Source organism: Trachypithecus francoisi, unplaced genomic scaffold, assembly GCF_009764315.1.
Source record: "Trachypithecus francoisi isolate TF-2019V2 unplaced genomic scaffold, Tfra_2.0 Contig01440, whole genome shotgun sequence".
Lineage (NCBI taxonomy): Eukaryota > Metazoa > Chordata > Mammalia > Primates > Cercopithecidae > Trachypithecus > Trachypithecus francoisi.
The window spans coordinates 30,653,452-30,680,563 of record NW_022681431.1 but is presented as its reverse complement, the minus strand read 5'-3'; the positions used below and the strand labels follow the sequence as shown (position 1 = coordinate 30,680,563).

The 27,112-nt window shown below is 45.8% G+C and overlaps 1 protein-coding gene across 8 annotated transcripts in view; it reads left to right on the top strand.

The window, feature by feature from the left end:
* Positions 1-27,112, top strand: part of SLC20A2 (solute carrier family 20 member 2) — a 132,325-nt gene that overhangs the window by 82,296 nt on the left and 22,917 nt on the right. For all 8 annotated transcript variants that reach the window (XM_033232442.1, XM_033232434.1, XM_033232452.1 and 5 more), the window contains 4 exons: positions 1,208-1,304; positions 13,157-13,273; positions 18,607-18,810; positions 20,638-21,226. In XM_033232442.1, the coding sequence (XP_033088333.1) occupies positions 1,208-1,304; positions 13,157-13,273; positions 18,607-18,810; positions 20,638-21,226 (1,007 nt within the window). The remainder of the gene's footprint in view (positions 1-1,207; positions 1,305-13,156; positions 13,274-18,606; positions 18,811-20,637; positions 21,227-27,112) is intronic.

Below are 27,112 nucleotides of genomic sequence, written 5' to 3'. Positions count from 1 at the left end.
GGCTCCAGCTCATTAATCTTGGTGTTTGCCACATGGCTGCCTCCCCTGCCTGGTCTGGTGTGACACTCCCACACTTGAGTCTCATTCTGCCCTGCTCTTGCTGCATCATGCCTCACTGCATTCAACTTGAGCCTCTTGACAAGTGCTCTTGGCTCCTTGAGACATTCCAGAACAGCTCCTTGATGGGCTGTGCTGTTCTGCAAACATACTTGACTTCCAGGTATGTTTGCATTTGGCAGTAGCAGTCTTTGAGATGCTTATCCATACTTCTGCAGCTCTCATCAATTTTTAGACCTAATTTTCCTTTTATCATGGCAGGTAGCATGTTCATGTAAATGTGGCCTTCGTGGTTATTAAAAGTTAGTCCCTTTTTGAATTATTTGAGCCACATCTGTGTGCCAGTGCTACATTGATGGGAGTTCCTGGCCCATATTTTTACTTCAAAATTCTCTGTAGATCTGCTAAAAACTCTAAATGTCTCATATTCTCTTAAATGTTATTTAACTGAAAACATGCACAGTACCATTCTTGTGGAACTTACTAGATTTAGGGAATGTTGTAGCAGAAGCCTAAAGTAGTAAATAAATGTCAAATGGCAAATAAGTTATTTGACAAGGAACCGCAGTTCTTTTTAACTTCTAATAGTTGAAGGTTAAATACTATACCTTGTGAAAAGATTCGGAAATCCAAAGCACATGGTAACATAGCTAAGATGCGTTGTGTAATAGAGTATTGTAAAATCTCATGAAGTAATCTGACTCTCTTAGAGGATGCTTGGAGGTTGGAATCTCAAATTATTTGTTGAGTGTAGCCAGTTAGGGCCAAACCTGGATTTGGCTGTAGTGAGCGCAACGGGTTTTGAGGAAGGAGATGCTGAACTCTGGGCTTTGGTCCTCCAGAACCGGCTTGACCCAACAGTTCTTTTCTGTTTCCAAGTGTGACATCAGCTCATGTGATTCCAGTGCTTTAATGTGTCTACTGGCCACAACAGTGGGCTCTTTGACATTGCATTTGTGTGGGAGAGATGGCCCCAGCCAATGCCATTTCTGTAGAAGTGGAGCAGATCATAGGCAGTAACAACGCCCATCCTTTTGGCCACACGGGTTTGGGAAGAGTTTCTTGTAACGGTGTTTTGTATCATTTTGTCTGTGTTGGCTCCAAGTGCTGCTGGGATCCTGACCTCCCGTTCTGTCTCCTTGTCCCACAGGAAGACCCTGTTCCCAACGGTCTCCGGGCACTCCCAGTATTCTATGCTGCTACCATAGCAATCAATGTCTTTTCCATCATGTACACAGGAGCGCCAGGTAAGGGTCGTTGGAAGCACACTTCAGAGGCAAAGTGCATTGTATTCTAACAGTATCAGTTTATTTGGTGCTGGCATTGTTGGCTGACAGTAAAAAAAAAAAAAACTCATGGTCATTATGGAATAGATGCTGGAGGTGTTGGCTGATAGTAAAATGCATTACTCATGGTCATTATAGAATAGTAAAAAGAGTGGTAAATGCATTTACTTGTCTTAGTTAAATACCCAAGAGATATGTAGAGTACAAAGGCAGCAGACTTTCAAGTTAGAAAAAAAATTAAATCCCCACTCTGCCGTTTACACAGCTGTGTTGCCCCCACAGCTTACTCAGCCACTCTGAGCCTCAGAACCTGATCTAATCCCACATGCCTGCAGGGTTGTGCCAGGGTCAGGAGAGGGTATGGAGCACCTGGGGCCACGCCTGGCACCCAGTGAGTGGGACAGTCCACACAACAGCAATGCCCAGTGGAGCTCTAAAGCCATCCACAGCACAGAGCACAGTCCCCTGGAAATATCAGACCAGTTACTCCAGAGACTAGAAGCCATGCTTTGTTTTTTTAGATACCAAAGCCAATGATGCTTTTCTTTGCTGAATTACTCCTTTTCTTGTCATTCTCATGGGTTTTGTTGTTGTTGTTTATGTTTGTTTGTTTGTTTTCGAGACGGAGTCTCGCTCTGTCACCCAGGCTGGAGTGCATTGGCGCGATCTCGGCAAACTGCAACCTCCGCCTCCCAGGTTCAAGCAATTCTCCTGCCTCAGCCTCCTGAGTAGCTGGGATTACAGGCGCCCACCACCACACCTGGCTAATTTTTGTATTTTTAGTAGAGACAGGGTTTCACAATGTTGGCCAGGCTGGTCTCGAACTCCTGACCTTGTGATCTGCCCGCCTTGACCTCCCAAAATGCTGGGATTACAGGCGTGAGCCACTGCACCCAGCCGCTTTTGTTTTTTGTATAAAGGTTCAGAGGGTTTTTGTGGAGGGGGTTAAAAATTATTTATTTATTTATTTTTATTTATTTATTTTGAGATGGAGTCTCGCTCTGTCACCCAGGCTGGAGTGCAGTGGCGCGATCTCGGCTCACTGCAACCTTCGCCTCCCAGGTTCACACCATTCTCCTGCCTCAGCCTCCCAAGCAGCTGGGATTATAGGCGCCCGCCACCAATTTTTTGTATTTTTAGTAGAGACGGGGTTTCACCATGTTAGCCAGGATGGTCTCGATCTCCTGACCTCGTGATCCACCCACCTTGGCCTCCCAAAGTGCTGGGATTTCAAACGTGAGCCACTGTGCCCGGATTTTTTTTTTTTTCTGTATTGTTCAGGCTGGAGTGCAGTGGTGCAGTCATAGCCCACGGCAGCTTCGACCTCATGGGCCGAAGCAATCCTCCCACCTCAGCTCCCTGAGTAGCCGGGACCACAGGTGTGCACCACCACACCCAGCTAATTTTGTATTTTTTGTAGAGATGGGGACTCTATATTGCCCAGGCTGGCATCGAACTCCTGGCCTCAAGTAATCCTCCTGCCTCAGCTTCCCAAAGTGCTGGGATTACAGGTGTGAGCCATACTGCACCTGGCCTAGTTCTTTTCTTTTAGACCTTGAATAGGAAAAGGAATAAACTTATGTATGGTATTCTTATTTGCACCCATTTCAGCACTGATGAGCTGCTAGCATTCTGTTAAATATTTCTGTACATGTTTGCTAGAGAATATTCCTCTTCTATTTGTGAGATGCGCCTCCTACAGCCAGATTGTGGGATCTGTGGTGACAATAGATGGGTTAGTTTGTGCTAGTTTTCATCTTGTTAATGTCCTTTATGGATGAAGATTCGGTTATTGGCCATATTTGACAGAAAAGCCTCCCTCTCTGTGTTTTAAAGATGAAATATCTGCTAACTGACATGTCTTATCATAATTGAAAAGTAGCCTCTTCCAAAATAGTGGAAATCCTTATTACTTTCTCAAACTAGGACTTCTCAATGTAATGTTCCTCAGATTTTATTACACGTATCTAATTATATTTTGTATGTTTCAGTACTGCAAATAAATTATTTCTAAATGATTCTAACATTATATAACCTTTCACTGTGGCATCTGTGCAGCATTCAGAACATTGGTTGTAAAGGCTTAAATACTCAGCTGGGCATAGTGGCCACGCCTGTAATCTCAACACTTTGGGAGGCCGAGGTGTGTGGATCACAAGGTCAAGAGATCAAGACCATCCTGGCCAACATGGTGAAACCCCATCCCTACTAAAAATACAAAAACTAGCTGGGCGTGATGGTACGCACTTGTAGTCCCAGCTACTTGGGAGCCTGAGGCAGGAGAATTGCTTGAACCTGGGAGGCGGAGATTGCAGTGAGCCAAGATTGCACCACTGTACTCCAGCCTGGGTGACAGAGCGAGACTCTGTCTCAAAAAAAAGGGTTTAAATACTCTCTGTGGGGCTTCCAGACTTTGGCTGATTTGAGGATGAGGGAAGGGGGAGCGCCAGAGCTGCTTTAGGTTCTAGGAAAGCAGGAAGCAAAGGTTGGAGGGATGAGGAGAGCAGGAGGAAGGTGAAATCCCGGTCATAGGTAACAGCAACCTGCTGCCCCTTTAGGTTTGATAATTTGTGGACTGAGAAATGTGTCACAGCTTTTTGAAGTGTGGGCCCCAGGATAAATTTAAAAAAAAATTTTTTTTATTGTACTTCAAGTTCTAGGGTACATGTGCACAACGTGCAGGTTTGTTACATATGTATACTTGTGCCATGTTCGTGTGCTGCACCCATCAACTTGTAAGTGAGGAGGCTGGGCGCAGTGACTCGTGCCTGTAATCCCCACTGTTTGGGAGGCTGAGAAAGGTGGACCACTTGAACCAGGTCAAGATTTCTAAAGCAGTGTGGCCAACATGGTGAAACCCCGTCTCTAGTAAAAATACAAAAATTGGCTGGGCATGGTGGCGGGCGCCTGTAGTCCCCGCTACCTGGGAGGCTGAGGCAGGAGAATCACTTGAACCTGGGAGTTGGAGATTGCAGTGAGCCGAGATCCCGCCACTGCACTCCAGCCTCGTTGACAAAGCAAGACTCCATCTCAAAAACAAAACAAAACAAAACAATTTTTTTTAAGTGAGTGACAGAGAAAAACCCAGTTCCAAACCATGGAGCCATGGAGTTAAGTGCACCACCTAGCGTGTGAATCCCTCAAACATCTCATAGTGCCAGGCACTTAGAAGGCCTGGAGCGCTGGTTTGGAAGTGAACTCTATAGGGGGAGATATCTTAGTCCTTGTTTTTTTTGTTTTTTTTTTTTTTGAGATGAACTCTTGCACTGTTGCCCAGGCTGGAGTGCAATGGCGCAATCTCAGCTCACTGCAACCTTTGCCTCCCGGGTTCAAGCGATTATCTTGCTTCAGCCTCCCGAGTAGCTGGGATTACAGGCACCTGCCACCGCAACTGGCTAATCTTTTGCATTTTTAGTAGATGGGATTTTACTACATTGGCCAGGCTGGTCTCCAACTCCTGACCTCATGATCCGCCTGCCTCGGCCCCTCAAAGCAGGATTACAGACGTGAGCCACCGTGCCTGGCCCCTTGTTCTTATTTTATATGGGCTCTTAGAGCTCAAATTAGCTGAACAGAAAGCAAAGCCTCCTGCAATCACCAGACACCTCCCAGGTTGTTGACTTAAGAGACTGAGCCAGTGAAAGCTGAGGACGCCTTCAGTGGTGCCAAGTCCTGAACATGGGAATTGGCATTGATATGGATGGGGTTTTTTCATTTCTGTGTTTTATTTTTTCCACCCTCTATTCTTCTTGCTTCCTGTTTCTTCCAACTGTCAGAAGAAGACAATTATGATTTTTAATAAAAGTCTGACTTTTTCTATACATGGCCTTTTTTTTTCATCTCTTCTTTTCCCCATCTTTTGGCTGCAGTTGGCACATTCGCTAAAAATATCATCTTACTGGGAGAGTAAATTATCTTAGGGAAAATTAAACTGTATGATGAATGAGACTCTAAAAATAATATAAATACTAATATAAATACTTCATAGGGTTGTTGTGAGAAATAAATAATGTAAGTGTATTGAACTGAGCCTTATGTGGATTAATCCTTTTAGTCCTCCCAACTACTCTTGGTGATTGGCAATACAAATAACCTCATTTTACAGGTGGGAAACTGAGGCAAGGCAATGCTGAGTGCCCAAGGTCCTGTAACTAGTAGGATGCAGAACCAGAATTTGAACCACACCTCCAGTCCTGAGCCCTGGGGTCTTAGATGTGACATTATACAGATACGGGAGGTAGTTTAAAACACCACGTATAATACCTGGTATGTAATGTTGCACTTAATGACAATAAAAATTGCATCAACCTTAACAAATTCTTTTTTTGGGGGGGACAGAGTGTCGCTCTGTCACCCAGGATGGAGTGCAGTGGTGCAATCTTGGCTCACTACAAGCTCTGCCTCCCGGGTTCATGCCATTCTCATGCCTCAGCCTCCCGAGTAGCTGGGACTACAGGCACCCGCCACCACGCCTGGCTAATTTTTTGTATTTTTAGTAGGGATGGGGTTTCACCGTGTTAGCCAGGATGGTCTCAAACTCCTGACCTCATGATCCGCCCGCCTCGGCCTCCCAAAGTGCTGAGATTACAGCTGTGAGCCACCGCACCCGATCTTAACAAATTCTTTCTCTTCTCTTAACTCTCTTTAAAATGTCTTCTGGTATATTTGGGAACCTGGCACGTGCTGTCTCTTCGCTCGCTCGCGTTCTCTCTCTCTCTCTCCACCCCCTTCTCTCTCTCTCTCTCTCTCTCTCTCTCTATATATATATATATATATAAAATTATTATTACTTTTTTTAGAGTCTTGCTCTGTGTCCCAGGCTGGAGTGCAGTGGTGCGAGCTCAGCTCACTGCAAACTCTGTCTCCTGGGTTCAGGGATTCTCCTGCCTCAGCCTCCCAAGTAGCTGGGACTATAGATGCACGCCACCGCACCTGGCTAATTTTTGTGTTTTTAGTAGAGACGGGGTTTCACCATGTTGGCCAAGCTAGTCTCAAACCCCTAACCTCAGGTGATCCGCCCATCTCGGCCTCCCAAAGTGCTGGGATTATAGGCGTGTGTCACCATGCCCAGCTATTTTTGTATATATTTAATATACTAGTTAGTGTGAAGAAGCAGCCACCTTCTTAATTAGGAGTATAAAAAATCTGGGCTGGTCATGGTGGTTAACACCTGTAATTCCAGCACTTAAGAAGGCTGAGGAGGGAGCATCACTTGAGGCCAGGTGTTCAAGACCAGCCTTGGCAACATAGCAAGACCCCATCTCTACAAAAATAACAAGAATAATAATAAAAATTGTAAAATCTGTATAAGGGAGTAAAGGCTGTCATGAACTATGATCGTGGCCCTGCACTCAAGCCAGAAGACAGAGTGAGGCCCTGTCTCAAAAAAAAAAAAGTATGTATACGGATCTTGAAGTTCATTATTCCCTCGAAGCACAAGCAGTATTCCTAGTCATAAAGTTAGCGTTAGGCTCTGTAGTTGGGTGACTGTTCTGTCAGGAATGTGACATCCCTCCCCTCCCTAAGTCTTATTCCTAATTATAAAGTAAGGCCAGGAGTGGCACCTCCGATCAAGGGACACTATAACCCTGAGATAATGGAGGCAGGGCACCTGGCACAGGGCCCAGTACATCATCAGTGCTTCACACAGTCATTGTCCCTCCCTCTCCTCGGAGATTGGCCCTAGGACCTCCATAGATACCAAAATCAAGCTGGGCATGGTGGCTCACGCCTGTAATCCCAGCACTTTTGGGAGGCTGAGGTGGGTGGATCATCTGAGGTCAGGAGTTCGAGACCAGGTTGGCCAACATGGCAAAACCCCATCTCTACTAAAAATACAAAAATTAGCTTGGCATAGTGGCATGTGCCTGTAATCCCAGCTACTTGGGAGGCTGAGGCAGGAGAATCACTTGAACCTGGGAGGTGGAGGTTGCAGTGAGCCGAGATGGCACCACTGTACTCCAGCCTGGGCAATAGAGTAAGACTCTGTCTCAAAAACAAAACAAAACAAAAAAAGTTGATACCATCTGCAATATATATATATTTTTAATATCATATATATGTGTGTGTATATATATATACACATATTTTTTTTTTACTTATAGAGCAAATTAGGAAATCACATTTTTTAAATTTTATTTTCTCAACTAAGTTGTTTCAGGATTCCTGTTACATAGGTAGCCCCTCTAATGCTTTGAACATCTTGATCTATCTAGAGCAAAAGACAAAGCTCAGTTTATAAGGCAGGATATTAGAGCAGTTCTGCAAAGGAGGTAATCTCTGTGTGTGCACACACATGAGTGTGAATGTTTACTGTAAGAAGATATTCACAGTATATTGTTATATGACAAAAGCATAGAATCGTTTATAGTGGGATTCTGCTTCTGTTTAATAAAAGGAAAAGAGAAAAATAAATATTTGACATGGTGTCCATGCCTACCTAGAAAATGCCTGGAAAGATACACACCAAATAGTTCTTACTGTCTCCCTGGGAAATAAGTTGAAGAGGGGAGGATGATGAGGAAGGTTCATATTTGTCCATCATACACTTCTGTAGGTACTGCTGATATTTTTACGCTACGCATAGATTATTTATAATGAAGACAGAGAATCTGTGCATTGAGTCACTGAGAAGGAAGGTTGTAGGGAGGAGATGATGGGTCATGGTATAAGGAAACTGATATGGACTAAAGCCTTATCGGTCCCATATAAGTTTTATTTGTTTATAGATCCTTAGTCATGAGTGTTAGATGTGAAAAACAAGAAGTACAACAAGGCAATAACAATGGAGACTGAGCTTGTATAAAAAGTTCTATGTACTTCTCCCTAAATGGCTTGAATATTCATCTCATCTTTTGGGAATGTGGAATAGAATTGTAAAGATGCTTGAGGTTAGAGCTAAATCACTATTCATCGTATCTTTGCTGCTCCGCAAATGAAAGGCGCTTGACATGAAAGGCCATTTAGTGGCTAGAGCCAAGAATGGAGACCCAGAGCTCCCGGCGCTGGTTCCTGGCAGCCACTTTTGGCTGAGTGAACATGAGCCACTGAGGCTGTGCCCCACTATGTCCACCCGCAGGGGGAAATGACAGCTGTATCTTACTGCCTGCTGAAGGCATGATTGTTTGGAAACAATTTGAGATCCGTACCAGAAAGACAATTTAATAGAAAGTATTCTAGTAAAAAACGTTGTTGTGTAGAAGCCAGTCTTGACTTTTTAGGAGAAAAACTGTTTGCCTTGGGTGTGCATTGATTCAGGTGCTGTCCTGTGCTGAATCTTTGTATTTAATTGTTTTTTATCACAAAACTGGATTTTATAGACTTAGTACAGTTTGGAGCTGTGTAACACAGGTAACTGTCAGTTTACGTTTTTCACATGCAAGCCTTAAAAGTAAATCCTTGTGCTTGTCTGATTCTCTGCTAAATCACCAAACTGCTGGAATACTTCAGTAAGATCCTGTCCCCATTCTGCTCCCCTTCTCACTACTGTGAACAGCTTCCCCTGTTTTCCCAAGTTCCTTCTCTCTTCTTCCTCCTCCTTGATGTGTTACTCTGTTTCCCCACCACTCCCTCTGGGTGATGTGTTTCTCTCCTGCTTCCCCTGCCAGTTTCTCATGACTGGGAGGTGATTTTAGAGTTTTCTGGCTATTTCCCAGGCCACATCAGTGGTAGAGGCAGGTGTGACGGCAAAGGTGCAAAGGGCAGGTGATATTATCTTAAGTCTAAGCACAGGGTGAGAAATCTTGCCCCGACCTCAGGTTCACCCTTTTGGCGTTGGTCCTGACACCATCTGGGACCCCATGTGACCCTGCTGGGAGCCTGGTGTGGTCCTAGAAGGAGCCCATCAAGTAGCCCTTCTTGACTTCTGTTCCGGGCCCTGCTCAGCATGAATGGTAAAAATAGGACCTGATAGCAAAAGTGTTCACTCATTTTTGAAATATGTATTTCAGATTGCTTTTCTCTCCCTGTGGTCTGAAGGGTTTGCCTCTCGTAGATCAGTTTGGCACAGTAGCGCTAAGCCAAAGTAGCACAATTAGCAATTTTATCATCAGCAAAACCAGAGAAGCAGCAGGGAAACCTCTTCAGGAACCATGCTTTGAAGCTGTGTGGGGGATTGGTGTTGGTGTCAGTTGTTAGTTTGAGGTTGGTAAAGAGCAGGTACCATTCGAGTTGGCAGGAACCAGCTTTGGTGCAATCCTTTGCCACATGTATGAACCCCTATGTGAAGCTGGACAGCAGACGCTGGGAAGCCTTGGCCCCAGACACAGCCCAATGCAACCAACCAAGGGGTCCCACAAGCGGCTCTCAGCTTTGGGTGCACGCGCAGAGCCTGCGTTGGATGGGGCCTGCTGGGTGTCAGTGCAGCCGCGCGGCAGGGCCAAGTCTGTAGCCCTCCAATGTAGTCAGGGGGGTGGGAGCCGAGCAGTTAAGTGTCCTCCCCCAGTGACCTTAGCTATCACTGAGCTAGGTGATTCTGGATTTTTGTTTTTAATACTTATATACATTAATTCTGACTATATATGGTATTAACTACCTATTCTATTAATACAACCTCTTAAAATTATTTAAAAAAAAATTTTTTTTTTTTCTTCTGAGACAGTATCTTGCTCTGTTGCCCAGGCTGGAGTGCAGTGGCGCGATCTTTGCTCACTCCAACTCCGCCCCCTGGGTTCACGCCATTCTCCTGCCTCAGCCTCCTGAGTAGCTGGGACTACAGGTGCCTGCCACCACGCCCAGCTAATTTTTTTGTATTTTTAGTAGAGACGGGGTTTCACTGTGTTAGCCAGGATGGTCTTGATCTCCTGACCTCGTGATCCACCCACCTCGGCCTCCCAAAGTGCTGGGATTACAGGTGTGACCCACCGTGCCCAGCCCAAATGTTTAATAGTATGTTTTTCTGTGTGTGTGTGTGTATTTTTGGTTTTTTTTTTGTTTTATTGAGGCAGGATCTCACTCTGTTGCCCAGGCTGGAGTTCAGTGGCGCTATCATAGCTCACTTAAGCCTCAAACTCCAGGGCTCAAGAAATCCTCCCACCTCAGCCTCCCAAGTAGTTGGGACTACAGCCGTGCACCACTACTCCCAGCTAATCTTTTTATTTTTATTTTGTAGAGACAGGGTGTCACTGTGTTGCTCAGGATGGTCTTGAACTCCTGGCTTCAAGTGATCCTCTCACCTCAGCCTCCCAAAGTGCTGGGATTACAGGCATGAGGCACCCTGCCCAGCCTAATAGTACTTCAGTTGAGTAACTTTGTGCTGCTTTGTATGTATAAAATGGTTAACAATATAATAAAGACTGCAAATTTATTTAAGAGCAAAGTGTTAAATAGTTAACCCCTTTGAATTAAATTTTTTAACAATTTACAAAAGTGACATTCTTATTGTATATATATTTTTCTTTTTCTTTTTTATATTTTGTTTTTTACTTTTTTTAGTAAATTCTCACAGATCCTTATCTTATTGTATATATTGTTTAAGTTACCACTATAAAAGTATATGTAATAAAAAGTGAAATTTCCACTCCAGTCTCCCATCTCTCCATAAAGAAATTGGAAACCACTGTATCTTCCCAGAACTTTTTCTGTAAATTCACAGATATGGCAGGAATGTGGAAAGGTGGATGTTTTATTTTTCAAACATAAATTGCATGATGCTATGTATATATCATACAACTAGCCTGTATTACTCATTGGATCTTGGGCCTCTTTCCTTATCAGTACATATAGACCTATCTAATTCTTTTTTTTTTTTTTTTTTTTGAGACGGAGTCTCGCGCTGTCACCCAGGCTGGAGTGCTGTGGCCGGATCTCAGCTCACTGCAAGCTCCGCCTCCCGGGTTCACGCCATTCTCCTGCCTCAGCCTCCCGAGTAGCTGGGACTACAGGTGCCGCCACCTCGCCCGGCTAGTTTTTTGTAGTTTTTAGTAGAGACGGGGTTTCACCGTGTTAGTCAGGATGGTCTCGATCTCCTGACCTCGTGATCCGCCCGTCTCGGCCTCCCAAAGTGCTAGGATTACAGGCTTGAGCCACCGCGCCCGGCCGACCTATCTAATTCTTAAGACTGTCTACAATAATTATTTCACATTTTCATAATGGTGCATGTATTAGTTGTTCTACAGATTCTTACTATTACAAATAATGCTGTGGTGAGTATTCTTGCACATCTTCCAGTGAGTTTATGTACGAGCATGAGTGTTTAAGTTGTGCACGTATGAATGTGTGTGAATGTGCCTATTGTCACCATTGACAGCAGATGGACAAAATTCAGGGTGATGAGTGCTGGAGATATGACAGTGCTATGAAAAGATGACGTTTTCAAACCATGTGCACCTCCACCCTTGGATTGGCTAATGTTATTATGCTAAGTGTGCATTATGGGATTTGAGTGAAGTTTTTCTGCACTGTAATTCCATAAGTTGATGCTTCAAAGAAGAATTAAATTTGAGGTTAATGTCCTTTTAAAAAACTCTTATTCCTTGGGCCAGGTGGCTCACGCCTGTAATCTCAGCTCTTTGGGAGGCCAAAGCAGGAACATCCCATGAGGCTAGGAGTTTGAGACCAGCCTGGGCAACATCACAAGACCTTGTCTCTTAAAAATAAAAAATAAAAATAAACAAACAACAACAAAAATCCTTTTATTTCTCAACTGATTTCAAAGAAGTTCTGTGTATGTGGCTAGGGCACATGTCTGTTTAAAGTAGGGCTGCTGGCTGCTGAGGAACTAGGAGAGGCCTCAGTTGTGGGAGCCAGGCAGTGTCCAGACAGCAGCTTCCTGCCGCAGGTGGGCTGGGCTGGGGTGGGCATCAGGATGGAAGACAGCTGACTCCTTTCTTTTTTCTTCTTTCTTTTTTTTTTTTTTTTTTTGAGACAGAGTTTTACTCTTGTTGTCCAGACTAGAGTGCAATGGCATGATCTCAGCTCACTTCAACCTCCGCCTCCCAGGTTCAAGCGATTTTCCTGCCTCAGCCTCCTGAGTAGCTGTGATTACAGGCACCTGCCACTGCGCCCGGCTAATTTTTCGTATTTTTAGTAGAGATGGGATTTCACCATGTTGGTCAGGCTGGTCTCGAACTCCTGACCTCAGGTGATCCCCCTACCACAGCCTTCCAGAATGCTGGGATTACAGGTGTAAGCCATCATGCCCGACCTCAGCTGACTCCCTCTCAGCCACATTTGTGCATGCAGCCATTTAGATATTGAAATAATATGTAAATGGATTGCATCCCAACTTAAATGTTGTTTGTGCCCAGTTGTTAAAATTTTATTTATTTATTTATTTTTATTTTATTTATTTATTTGTTTTGAGATGGAGTCTCACTCCGTTGCCCAGGCTAGAGTGCAGTGGTGCAATCTTGGCTCACAGCAACCTCCCCCTCCTGGGTTCAAACGATTCTTCTGCCTCAGCCTCCCGAGTAGCTGGGATTACAGGCATGTGCCATCATGCCCAGCTAATTTTTGAATTTTTGTAGAGACAGGGTTTTACCATATTGGCCAGGCTGATCTCGAACTCCTGACCTCAGGTGATCCTCCCACTTGGGCTCCCAAAGTGCTGGGATTACAGCACCCAGCCCCTAGTTGGTAAAATTTTAATAATTAGCTTACTAACTAGTTTAAGCACATATTCGCAAGATATAGGATGTCTTGAACATACAGCTTTCTACTCCAAAAAGTACAGCATGTTTTTTTGGTTGAGAGTTTTATTTACTACAAAATCCAGGCGATTCATTCTCGATTTGGGGGGTGGGAAGTCCACTGCCCTGAGGCCTAACCTTGTAGAAGTTTCCCGGAATGACACTGCTTCTCATTTTCCTTCCCAGTGCTCGGCCTGGTTCTCCCCATGTGGGCCATAGCCCTCATTTCCTTTGGTGTCGCCCTCCTGTTCGCTTTCTTTGTGTGGCTCTTCGTATGTCCGTGGATGCGGAGGAAAATAACAGGTATGGGCTTTTTGATTCTTCTGATTTACAGAAATTCTCCTGATTTCCAAAACCTCACATGTAATACGACATGATCCTTACTAATGGAGGAAGAGGAAGTGTGGGTGACTCCAGAACATACCCCATCCTCTGTCACTCGGTTCTTGAGTGCTTTCTGGCTCAGACATTTTCTTGATAAGTTGTAACCCAGGTGGGCAGTAAGGTCCCAGTTGCCATGAGTAACTGAAAGTTAACCATGCAGTCCAGTTCTGCTAGCCTGTGGAAAAACGTTAGCCTTCATAGAAATGCAAATTAACACCACAAGGAGATTTTGTTTCCCACCCACATGAATGGCTAAGAGTAAAAAGTTCTCGCCATTCCGTATGTAGGTGAAGAAGTGAAATAATTGGAACTCTCCCAGGTTTATGCTGAAATGTAAAATGGTGCAACCACTTTGGAAGTTAGGTTTGCAGTTTCTTTATAAAGTTAACCTTACACTTACCATGTGGGAGTAATTTCACTCCTAGCTATTTCTCCAAAGAAATGAAAACATGTGTTCATAAAAAAACTTGTACACAAATCTTTTCATCATAAAAGCCCAAAGTGGAAACAACCCATGTGTTGGTCAGCAGGCTAATGGGTAACCAAATTGAGTAAATTCACGGGATGGACGACCACGCAGCAATAGAGAGAATGAACTGCTGGGGACCCTACAGCAGAAGGCATCCCTCAGTATCAGGCATCCCGTGATACTGAGCAGAAGTCCATGATCCGGAAGAGTAGCTATTCTGCATGCTGGCATTTTTCATAACATTTCCATAAATTTTCATTTAAAAGTTTTATGAATCTTTCCATTAAATTTAAGAATAGGGAAAATTTATCTGTAGCAACAGAAAGCACTGATCGCCTGGGATGGGTGGGGGTTGGAGAAGGCAGCTTGGGAACTTATCAGGGACATAAAATGTCTTTGTTTTCATCGGGGAAGGGGCTTTAGGGTGTGCCCACTTGCAGCAGGTCATCACCTGGGTGCTTAAACTGTATGCATTTTTGACTGGGCGTGGTGGCTTACACCTATAATCCCAGCACTTTGGGAGGCCAAGTTGAGTGGATCACCTGAGGTCAGGAGTTCGAGACCAGCCTGACCAACAAGGTAAATAAATCCCTGTCTCTACTGAAAATACAAAAATTAGCCAGGCCCTGGAGGCAGGTGCCTGTGGTCCCAGCTACGCAGGAGGCTGAAACAGGAGAATTGCTTGAACCAGGAGGCGGAGGTTGCAGTGAGCCACTGCACTCCAGCCTGGGCAACACAGCGAGACTCCATCTCAAAAAAATAGATATATGCATTGTATTATATATACATATAAAACCTATAATGATAATTGTATTATAGTACTGTAATTATACTGTGGAATAATATACTATATAATAACTGTATAGTATAATATGCAATATAGTACTCTACTGTATAGTACTATAATAATTGTATTATTATAGCTATAGTAATTATAACATATATATAATAAAATGAAACAATAAAAATAAAACACATGTTACTAAAAGGAAAAACAGTTTTTAAGAAGAAGAATATGGCTTAGGAAGTCAGCCAGGGCTGTTTTCCTATTCCCAATTCCCCATATTCGAATTTCAAGCCTTGAAGCCACATGCTTTTTATAGAGCTCTCAAAAAACAAGTATTTACATTTGGTCTCAGCATGTACCATAGGGTCACATTTCAGTATGGATATATCTGCATTTGGAGATTCACGTTTCGAAGAAGACCAAAATACATGAGACAAAGCATGCTCCTGAATTGGAAGACAGTATAGTAGAGATGCCAGTTCTTCTCAGATTCATCTCTAGACTTTAGACAATTTAAATAGAAGTCCTAGCAGGATATTTTGTAGATTTACACAAGCCACTTTTAAAGTTCGTGTAGTAAGTCAAAGAAACTAGATGAGCTGGAACAATTTTGGAAAAGAAAAAAGTTGGAGGATTCATATTAACCTGACTTCAAGACTTGTTATGAAGCCACAAAGCAGTGTGGAATTCGGGAAGAGAGAAACACATAGATGAATGGAACAAGAATAGAGTCTAGAAACAGACCCACACTAATGTGGCCAGTGGGTTTTAGACAAGGGTATAGAAGCAGTTCAGTGGAGAAAGGACAATCTTTTCAACAAATGGTTTTGGAGCACTTGACATCCGTATGCCAAAATAAGAACCTTAACGTAAACCTGATTTTAAAAAATAGCTTAAAGTGCATCATAGATCTAAATACAAAATTTAAAAAAAAATAAGACTTTTAGGAAAAAAAAAAAATAAGGGAAAACTTTGTGACCTTGGGTTGAGAAAAGAGTTTTTAGATATGACACCAAAAACATGTTCTATAAAAGAACAAGTTGGGCCAGGCATGGTGGCTCACGCCTGTAATCCCAGAACTTTGGGAGGCCAAGGCGGGCAGATCACCTGAGGTCAGGAGTTCAAGACCAGCCTGGCCAACATGGAGAAACCCTGTCTCTATTAAAAATACAAAATTAGCTGAGTGTGGTGGCTCATGCCTGTAATCCCAGTTACTCGGGAGGCTGAGGCAAGAGAATTGCTTGAACCCAGGAGGCGGAGGTTACAGTGAGCCGAGATCATGCCATTGCACTCCACCCTGGGCAAGAAGAGCGAAACTGCATCTCAAAAAAAAAAAAAAAAAGTTGATAAATTGTACATCATCAAAATTTGAAATTATTGGTCTGTGAGAAGCACTGTGAACAGAATGGGAGAAAATGTTTGCAAATCCCATACTTACAAAGGACTTGCATTCAAAAAATAAAAAGAAATTTTAGAAAACAAATAATTAAAAAACGAGCAAAATAGGCCTGGCACAGTGGCACACACCTGTAATCCCAGCACTTTGGGAGGCCAAGGCAGGCGGATCACAAGGTCAGGAGATCGAGACCATCTTGGCCAACATGGTGAAACCCCATCTCTACTAAAAATACAAAAATTAGCTGGGCGTGATGGTGCATGCCTGTAATCCCAGCTATTCAGGAGGCTGAGCCAGGAGAATCGCTTGAACCAGGGAATCAGAGGTTGCAGTGATCCGAGATTGCACCACAGCACTCCAGCCTGGTGACAGAGCAAGACTCTGTCTCAAAAAAAAAAAAAGCAAAATAGGCCGGGCACGGTGGCTCATGCCTGTAATCCCAGCACTGTGGGAGGCCTTACAAGGTCAGGATTTTGAGACAAGCCTGGCCAACATGGTGAAACTCCATCTCTACTAAATATACAAAATTAATCGGGTATGGTGGCGGGCACCTCTAATCCCAGCTACTCAGGAGGCTGAGGCAGGGGAATCACTTGAACCCGGGAGGCGGAGGTTGCAGTGAGCCGAGATCACACGCCAGTGCACTCCACTGCACTCTAGCCTGGGCAAAAAGAGTGAAACTCCATCTCAAAAAAAAAAAAAAAAAGCAAAATATTTGAATAGACACTTCACCAAAGAAGATAGATGGGACCAGACATGGTGGCTCACGCCTGTAATCCCAGCACTTTGGGAGGCTGAGGCGGGCAGTTCAGGAGGTCAAGAGATCAAGACCATCCTGGCCAACATAGTGAAACCCCATCTCTACTAAAAATACAAAAATTAGCCGAGTGTGGTGGCGGGCGCCTGTAGTCCCAGCTACTCAGGAGGCTGAGGCAGGAGAATCGCTTGAACCCGGGAGGCAGAGGTTACAGTGAGCGAAGATTGTGCCACTACACTCCAGCCTGGTGACAGAGCGAGACTCCGTGTCAAAAAAAAAAGATAGATGGATATTAGATGAGTCCATGAAAAGGTGCTCAACATCAGTAGTCATCGGGAAGTACAAATTCACATCACAGCGAGATACTACTACCACCTACTTGAACGGCTTTTTAAAAATACTGACAGTAAAGGCCGGGCGCAGTGGCTCACACCTATAATCCCAGCACTTTGGAAGGCCAAGGCAGGCAGATCACAAGGTCAGGAAATTGAGACCATCCTGGCTAACATGGTGAAACCCTGTCTCTACTAAAAATACAAAAAAAATTAGTTGGGCATGGTGGCGGGCGCCTGTAGTCCCGGCTACTCGGGAGGCTGAGGCAGGGGAATGGCGTGAACCCAGGGGGTGGAGCTTGCAGTGAGCTGAGATCAAGATTCCGAGAAAGAGAGAAAGAGAGAGAGAAAGAGAGAAAGAGAGAGAGAGAAAGAGAGAAAGAGAGAGAGAGAGAGAAACTGACAGTATTAAATGCTGTCAGTATTTACAAGAATGAAGAGCAACTGGAACCTTGTACATTGCTGGTGAGAATGTCAAATGGTACAGGGAAACTGTCAACTTCTTATATGGCTAATACTTGCCATAAATATACTCTTAACCACTCCTAGATATTTCCCTAGAAAAATGAAAACTTAAATTCACACAGAAATCTGCACGTGAATGTTTATAGCACCTTTATATGCAATCTCCAAAAACCCGCATTATTCACAGAATAAATAAATTGTGGTGCCTTTGAACATTTGAATACTACTCAGCAATTAAAAGGAACACATTATTGATCCATGTAACAACATGGATGGATTTCAAAGGCATTATGCTGAGTAGAAAAAGCCAGTCTAAAAAATCACATATTTTATTATTTATTTATGTGACTTTCTGAAAAAGGCAGTTTTTCAGAAATTGAAGTTTCTTATTCTGAGGTTTAAGAAACAGAAGGCCAGTCTAGGTGGCTATAGATTTACAGAACATTAGCGCTGGAGGGAACTGTGGTATTCGGAGCTAACCCTTTTTGTTGTTGTTTTTGGATATGATAACTCAGGCCCTACATTTCCATCTTTTCCTCAATTGCTGAATTTTCTGGCTAGAGTTTTCCAGGTAACTAATTTAACTTTTGACTTCCTTTTTTTCTTTTTTTTTTTTTTTGACAGAGTCTTGCTCTGTCACCCAGGCTGGAGTGCAGTGGCACAATCCTGGCTCACTGCAAACTCTGCCTCCTGGGTTTAAGAGATTCTCCTGCCTCAGCCTCCCAAGTAGCTGGAATTACAGGCACCTGACACCATCCCTGGCTAATTTTTATATTTTTAGTGGAGACAGGATTTGACCATATTGTCCAGGCTGGTCTCAAACTCCTGACCTGGTGATCCCCCTGCTTCAGCCTCCCAAAGTGCTGGGATTATAGGTGTGAGCCACCACACCTGGTTTCGACTTCGTTTTTTCTATCTAGCTATAACTTTTTTTGTTTTTTCCAAAATCAGTGCTAAAGCATAAAGATACAGATTCACTTTTTAATATTCATGTTTCAATAATAAGAATTCTCTTCCAGAATGTTCGGAATGACTTTTTTTTTTAGACAAATTACAAAAAGAAGGTGCTTTATCACGAGTATCTGATGAAAGCCTCAGTAAAGTTCAGGAAGCAGAGTCCCCAGTGTTTAAAGAGCTACCAGGTGCCAAGGCTAATGATGACAGCACCATCCCGCTCACGGGAGCAGCAGGGGAGACGTCCGGGACCTCAGAAGGCACCTCTGCGGGCAGCCACCCTCGGGCTGCATACGGTAAGATGTGCCTGGAGAGCTTTGGTTCCGTGGCAGCACAGAGAAGTTCCCTGGGGAGGACCAGCTGGGCCTGGCTATGGGCAATCTGGTTTTAATGCACAAAAGGATCCCCCGGTTTTATAATTTGAGAAAACCCAGAAGCTAGGGAGGCCTCAGGAAACCATTCCAGTCAGCAGAGCAGGCTCACTCTTGTCCTGTGATTTCTTTCAAGAGCTGTTTATAGTCTCACCGGAGGCGCTGGGGCCATACACTGTATGTCTGTGCTGCACCCACTCAGCTACTTATGCAGATCTCCATGCCCCAGGAGTTACCAAATTGCTAAACATCGGTTAACCCAGCTTACTATGGAAGATGCAAAGAGAAAGCTAAATTTGTAACCAAGGAGGTGGTCCCACCATCGAATCACAGAAACCTTAGAAAATGTCCAGACTGGCTGGGTGCAGTGGCTCACACCTGTAATCCCAACACTGGGAGGCCGAGGTGGGTGGATCACCAGAGGTCAGGAGTTCGAGACCAGCCTGACTAACATTATAAAACTCCATCTCTACTAAAAATACAAAAAGTAGCTGGGCGTGGTGGCGGGCGCCTGTAATCCCTGCTACTCGGGAGGCTGAGGCAGGAGAATCGCTTGAACCTGGGAGGCGGAGATTGCAGTAAGCCAAGATTGCGCCATTGCACTCCAGCCTGGGCAATAGAGTGAGGCTCCATCTCAAATAAAAAAAAGAAAAGAAAAGAAAACATCCAGACCATTCTGTGTCCTTTAGACTCTCAGTGTTTGTGGGCAGTACCAGGGGAGCAGAGCTTCACCGAAGCCAGCCCCGGTGGGTTCTGGCACCTGCCTGCCATAGGTGCAGTCTCAGATGTGGCCCAGAGAAGGCAAATTCATTTTGCCTGACTCATCTCAGATACTGCCTTTGACAGTCATGACTGACCTTTTAAGATGCACCTAAAAAATTAGCTGGGATGATGGTGCACACCTGTAGTCCCAGATGCTTGGGAGGCTGAGGCGGGAGAATCACTTGAGTCCAGGAGTTGGTGTGAACTCTGATTGCACCACTGCACTCCAGCCTGGGTGACAGAGCTGAGACCCTGTCTCTGAAAACAAAACCAAAACAGAAGCACCTGGAATATCTGCCTTACATGAAGTGGGTTTTGTCTCAAGTATGAAGTTTTTCTAAGATGAGTTTCTTGACATTCTCCTTGTGTTGGTTTCTAGAAACAGAAAAAAAAGTGCCAAGTGCCATAGTAATTTCTGGAAGACACTTTTTAGCAGAACTTAAGATGTTTTGAAAATACCACATTATTAGTTTTACCCTTTTGTTGTATGTTTTCACGTTTATTATTATTATTTTTAGTGGTAACCATATTACATGTCCTTTATGGCCAACTTAGAAAAGAAAGTATATGTTAATAAGTCATCCCCAGCCTTCCGGAGATAAGTGCCATGAAATAGCAGGGAGGGTTTCCTTCGCTTATATTTGAAAGGTTGGGGCTGGGCACGTTGTCTCACACCTGTAATCCCAGCACTTTGGGAGGCCAAGGCGGGCAGATCACAAGGTTAGGAGCTTGAGACCATTCTGGCTAACGGTGAAACCCCGTCTCTACTAAAAATACAAAAAAAAAGTTAGATGGGCATGGTGTCGCGCTTGTCCCAGCTACTCAGGAGGCCGAGGGAGGAGAATCGCTTGAACCCTGGAGGCGAAGGTTGCAGTGAGCCGAGATGGCGCCATTGTACTCCAGCCTGAGGACAGAGCGAGGCTCCGCCTCAAAAAAAAAAAGAAAAAAAAAAAGAGACTGGAAAATGAGACCTTCTCTAACCCTTTTCAGGAAGGGCGCTGTCCATGACCCATGGCTCTGTGAAATCGCCCGTCTCCAACGGCACCTTCGGCTTCGATGGCCACACCAGGAGCGACGGTCATGTGTACCACACCGTGCACAAAGACTCGGGGCTCTACAAAGACCTGCTGCACAAAATCCACATCGACAGGGGCCCCGAGGAGAAGCCGGCCCAGGAAAGCAACTACAGGCTGCTGCGCCGTAACAACAGTTACACCTGCTACACCGCAGCCATCTGCGGGCTGCCAGTGCACGCCACCTTCCGAGCCGCGGACTCATCGGCCCCAGAGGACAGCGAGAAGCTGGTGGGCGACACCGTGTCCTACTCCAAGAAGAGGCTGCGCTACGACAGCTACTCAAGCTACTGCAACGCGGTGGCAGAGGCGGAGATCGAGGCGGAGGAGGGCGGCGTGGAGATGAAGCTGGCGTCAGAGCTGGCCGATCCTGACCAGCCACGAGAGGACCCTGCGGAGGAGGAGAAGGAGGAAAAGGACGCGCCCGAGGTGCATCTCCTGTTCCATTTCCTGCAGGTCCTCACCGCCTGTTTCGGGTCGTTTGCTCACGGCGGCAATGACGTGAGGTGGGTGTGTTCATTCATTCAACAACGGTCCTTGAGGCTCCCCCAGGGGCCAGCGCTGTGCGGGTGCCGGGATCCAGCAGTGAACGGCACCAATGGAAGCCCCTGCCCGGGGTAGGGGTGCACAGGCGGTGGTGGACAGACCCATAAGTCAGCATTGCGTGCGGGACAGCGAGAAGTGTTAACAGGAAAGTAAGGTAGGTAGACTCGGGGCAGGAGCCGCCGGGATGGCAATGCGACCTGGGCTGCCCAGGGAAGAGCTGGCCGGTGACGGAGGTGCAGGGGCGGCCACATGGCGTTAGCAGGAAGGAAAACGGCGGGTGCAATCTTGAGGCGGGCACAAGATGTGCGCCTCCAGGATGAGCTAGGAGGTCGCCGGTCTGCGGGTCGTGGATGCAGAGCGCGTGGCCGATGGACATAGGAAGGAAGGTCTCACCTCGAGAGGGGAGCAGTGGAGATGTGATCAGGGGCCACCAGGGCACATTTGACAGGGGCCACACAGGGCAAGTTTGACAGGGGCACTGGCTTTGGACAACGGCCTGGACGCGGATATGAGAGAAGAAGGAAAGAGGCAGCTGCCAAGACTGGAGCCGTGGCCTTGGCAAAGGAGAGAGTGCAGCTGCTGTCTGTTAGGGATGACCGAGGCCCTGGATGCAGCCAGGGAGCGATGCTGCTGTTCAGGCTGAGCAGACAGCAGCCGTGTACACCCGAGTTCAGGACAGGCCAGGCTGGGTGCCAAGCAGGTAACATGGGTTACCTGGGTGAGAAGCGCTGGGGCAGCGAGGCAGGCAGGCGGGAGGCGAAGCGCAGGGACGGAGGAAACAGCAAGACGGTGTGCTGAACCAGGTTGCTAGGAGAACTTCTAGGAAGTGATTTAATTTTATTTTATTTTTTTTTTTTTTAAAGACAGAGTCTCACTCTGTTCCCCAGACTGGAATGCAGTTGCATGATCTCGGCTCACTGCAACCTCCTCCTCCCAAGTTCAAGTGATTCTCCTGTCTCAGCCTTCCCAAGCAGCTGGGATTGCAGACACCCACCACCCGGCCCAGCTAATTTTTCTATTTCTAGTAGAGACGGGGTTTCCCCATGTTGACCAGGCTGGTCTCAAACTCCTGACCTCGGCCAGGCGCAGTGGCTCACGCCTGTAATCCCAGCACTTCGGGAGGCCGAGACAGGCGGATCACGAGGTCAGGAGATGGAGACCATCCTGGCTAACACAGTGAAACCCCCTCTCTACTAAAAATACAAAAAAATTAGCTGGGCGTGGTGGCGGGCGCCTGTAGTCCCAGCTACTCGGGAGACTGAGGCAGGAGAATGGTGTGAACCCAGGAGGCGGAGGTTGCAGTGAGCTGAGATCCGGCCACTGTACTCCAGTCTGGGCAACAAAGTTAGAGTCCGTCTCAAACAACAACAACAACAACAACAACAACAACAAACTCCTGACTTGGTGATACGCCCACTTCAGCCTTCCAAAGTGCTGGGATTACAGGTGTGAACCACCACGCCCAGCCATCCTTCAGTGACATCTTTAACCCCAGTGAGAAGGCTCCACCCCTCTCCTGGGCTTTAGTTCTCCCCACTGCATGGTGCAGCTGCTGGAGCTGCCACCTGAGCCTACAGGTCACCCCACATGGTAATGTCACAGGCATCCTGCAAATGAGTGTGTAGTGACAGGCGGATATGACCCTCCAACCTTGACCCCACCCATCCCACCCGCCCCACCCCACGCCCAGGCCTGGTGTGCAGGAAGCAGGGTGGCTTGGGTCTCTGCTGTCGTCTTCCAGCTATGTTACCCCTAGACAAGGCACTTGCTTTTCCAAAGTCTCTGTTTCCTAATCTGTAAAATGTGGGAAAACGAGTCCCAACCTCCCAGGCTTCCCCTGTGTAACATGCTCAGGATGGTGCTCCCCACTCACTCGGTTTCCGTCCGTTTCTGCTTGTGCTGTCACGGTCATGGTCAGCCACTGACGGTTCAGAGGACTGTGCCGTTGTCATCTTCTGTTGCAGTTAGTGACTCCCTATGGGCTGCACACAACGCCTCCCCACATGCAGCTGCATCTCTGCTCTTTGCTGCAGACGAATCTGGCCATCTTATGTTCTGCTCAGCATCACATGGGCGTTTCTGTGGTATTTTATTTGGTATTTTCTTGGAGATAGCATGCTGTGTCCTATGTTAGTAACTTTTTGTCTGCCCCATACCATCCTGCTTCCTCCTCATCATCAAGCATTCTTGATGGAAGGCCTGGCACTGGCAGAGCACTAGAAACTGGGCCCCCATCCATTAGAAGTTTAAAATGCCAGTTAGGGAGATGAGAAAAACAAATTCATGGAAAAGTCACAACACACTCTTTCCCACTCACACACTCAGCTGCACACACGCACAGACACTCACACATGCACATTCACACGTACTCACACACACACATGCATACACATTCACACATGCACTCACACATGCACACTCACACATGGACTCATGCACATTCACACACACCATGTTTCATTTCAAAGGAAGCATCTAGGCAGTGGCTGCTCGGGGTAACTGTAGAATTCCGAGCAGTTGCTTGCAGCGTGGGGACTATTCTGGGGCTTTGGAGCAGGGAGAGTGTCTAGTGAAAGCACCATTCTAGAAGTCATCTGAGAAGAGGCGTCCATGCATTCAGCATGAGGTTGAGCTCCGAGGCCTTATCACTGAGCTGCCATGGCCTATCCCACCCCGTCTCTAACACCCCTCTGAGCCGGGGTGGGCATCTCTCAGAGATGGGATCTCATGCTCAGAGTCACACAGCGAGACCAAAGCCAACTTGGAAGTCAGTTCCAGTGACTCAGTGACACCCAGTCTACACAGCTGGCTGGGGGAGGAGACAAGAGCCAGGGAAGCTGTTAAGAGCACCTCAGGGCCTGCATGGGCTCCAGGGGCCTGACACACATAAGCAGTGAAGGGACTGGAGCCCATGCAGGAGGGCCTGAAGCAGCCTGGGCCGTGCCCACTCTGCCACCTCAGAGGTGGGATCCTGGCCTCGGTTTCCTTGTCAGTAAGATGGAAGCAACAGTGCCTGCTGTGCAGGGCAGCTGTGGGAATGGATGCTTAGCAAAATGTTGCCACCCATAGTATGGGGCCTGACAGTCTGTCCCAAACTGGCAGCTAATGTTAGTACCAGCAGCAGGGGGTGGCACAGAAAATAGAAATTTGAGGAAAAAAGGAAGAAAAAAATAACTTGGTTGTTGTGTTGTGAACTTGGTTGTTTAAAAAATTAATTTTGGCCAGGCGTGGTGGCTCACGCCTGTAATCCTAGCACTTTGGGAGGCTGAGGTGGGTGGATCACTTGAGGTCAGGAGTTCAAAACCAGCCAGGCCAACATGGTAAGTGAAATCCCATCTCTACTCAAAATACAAAAATTAGCTGGATGTGGTGGTACGTGCCTGTTGTCCTAACTACTCGGGAAGCTGAGGCAGGAGAATCAATTGAACCCAGGAGGTGGAGGTTGCAGTGAGCCAAGATCGCACCACTGTACTCCAGCCTGGACGACAGAGTGAGACTCTGTCTCAAAAAAAAAAAAAATCAATTAATTTAATAGACCAGGCGCGATGGCTCACGCCTATAATCTCAACACTTTGGGAGGCCGAGGTGGGCAGATCACCTGAGGTTGGGTGTTCAAGACCAGCCTAGACAACATGGTGAAACCCCACCTCTACTAAAAATACAAAAATTAGCTAGGCCTGGTGCTGGGCACTTGTGGTCCCAGCTACTCAGGAGGCTGAGGCACGAGAATCACTTGAACCCAGGAGGCGGAGGTTGCGGTGAGCCAAGATTGCGCCACTGTACTCCACCCTGGTGGGATTGCGCCACTACACTCCAGCCTGGGCAACAGAGGGGAGACTCTGTCTCAAAAATAATAATAAATTACACACCTATTAGAGTGGCTACCACTTAAAAAAAAAAAAAAAAGTAACAAGTGTAGTGAAGGATGTAGAGAAATTGTAACCCTGTGCACTGTTAGTAGGGGTGTAAAATGGTGTAACCACTATGGAAAACAGGATGGAGGCTCCTCAAAAAATTAAACAGATCTCCCCTATGATCCAGCATTCCTGCTTCTGGGTATACATACAGAAGAATTGAAAGCAGAGTCTCAAAGAGATATTTATACCCCATGTTCAAAGCACTGCCGTTTGTCATAGGCAAGAGGGGAGAGCAACCCAGATGTCCACTGACAGCTGAATGGAAACAAAATGTGTCCATGCATACAGTGGAATATTATTTAGCCTTAAAAAAGAAGGAAGTCCTGTCACCTGCTGTAACATGGATGAACCTGGAGGACATTAGGCTAAGTGAAATAAACCATCACAAAAAGATAACTACTACTCATGCCTGTAATCCCAGCACTTTGGGAGGCTGAGGGGCGGATCATGAGGTCAGGAGATCGAGACCATCCTGGCTAACATAGTGAAACCCCGTCTGTGCTAAAAATACAAAAAATTAGCCAGGCATAGTGGCATGTGCCTGTAGTCCCAGCTACTCAGGAGGCTGAGGCAGGAGAATTGCTTGAACCCGGGAGGCGGATGTTGCAGTGAGCCGAAATCACGTCACTGCACTCCAGCCTGGGCGACCGAGGAAGACTCTGTCTCAAAAAAAAGATAAATATGATTCCACTTCTGTGAGCTGTCTACAGCAGTCAAATTCCTGGAACTAGAAAGTAGGATGGTGGTTGCCATTAGCTGTGGGGAGGAGCAGTGGGAATTTGAAGAGTACAGAGTTTCACATTTGCAAGATGAACAAGCTCTGGAGATCTGTTTCACAACAGTGTAAATATACTTAACACTGCTGAACTATAAATAAGATTGATTACAATGTGGCTCAAGCCTGTAATCCCAGCACTTTGGGAGGCCGAGACGGGCGGATCACGAGGTCAGGAGATCAAGACCATCCTGGCTAATACGGTGAAACCCCGTCTCTACTAAAAATACAAAAACTAGCCGGGCGAGGTGGCGGGCGCCTGTAGTCCCAGCTACTCGGGAGGCTGAGGCAGGAGAATGGCGGAAACCCGGGAGGCGGAGCTTGCAGTGAGCTGAGATCTGGCCACTGCACTCCAGTCCGGGCGACAGAGCGAGACTCTGCCTCAAAAAAAAAAAAAAAAAAAAAAGATTGATTACAATGGTAAATATTATGTTATGCTTTTTACCAAAATTTTAAAAAATATTCATTTTGACCATGAATAGATGATATAGATGAACCTCAAATACACCAAGATGAGCTATGCTCAAGACAAAAGTCACCATGTACGGGAATACCTGGGAGGCACTGTGGGTTCCGTTCCAGGCCACTGCAATAAAACAAGTTTCACAATACCCATGAAATTTTTGGTGTCCCAGCACATAGAAAAGTTATGTTTCTGTAATGGTGTACTGTAGTCTATTAAATGTGTCTAAAAAACAATGTACATACCTTAATTTGAAAATACTTTATTGCTAAGAAATAATGCTAGCAACCCTGTGAACATTCAGCAAATCATAATTTTGCTGATGGAGGGTCTGGGCCTTGATGTTGATGTCTGCTGACTCATCAGGGTGGTGGTGATTAAAGGTTGGGGTGGCTGTGGCCATTTCTTAAATTAAGACAGCAATGAAATTTGCCGCATCAATTAACTCTTCCTTTCACAAAAGATTTCTTTGTAGCATGCAATGCAGTTTGATAACATTTTACCCACTGTAGGATTTCTTTCAAAACTGGAGTCAGTCCCCTCACACCCAGCCTCTGCTCTGACAACTGGGTTTGTGGAATATTCTAAATCCTTTGTTGTCATCTCAACAATGTTCACAACATCTTCACCAGGAGTAGATTCCATCTCAAAAAGCTTTCTTTGCTCATCCGTACGAAGCACCTCCTCATCT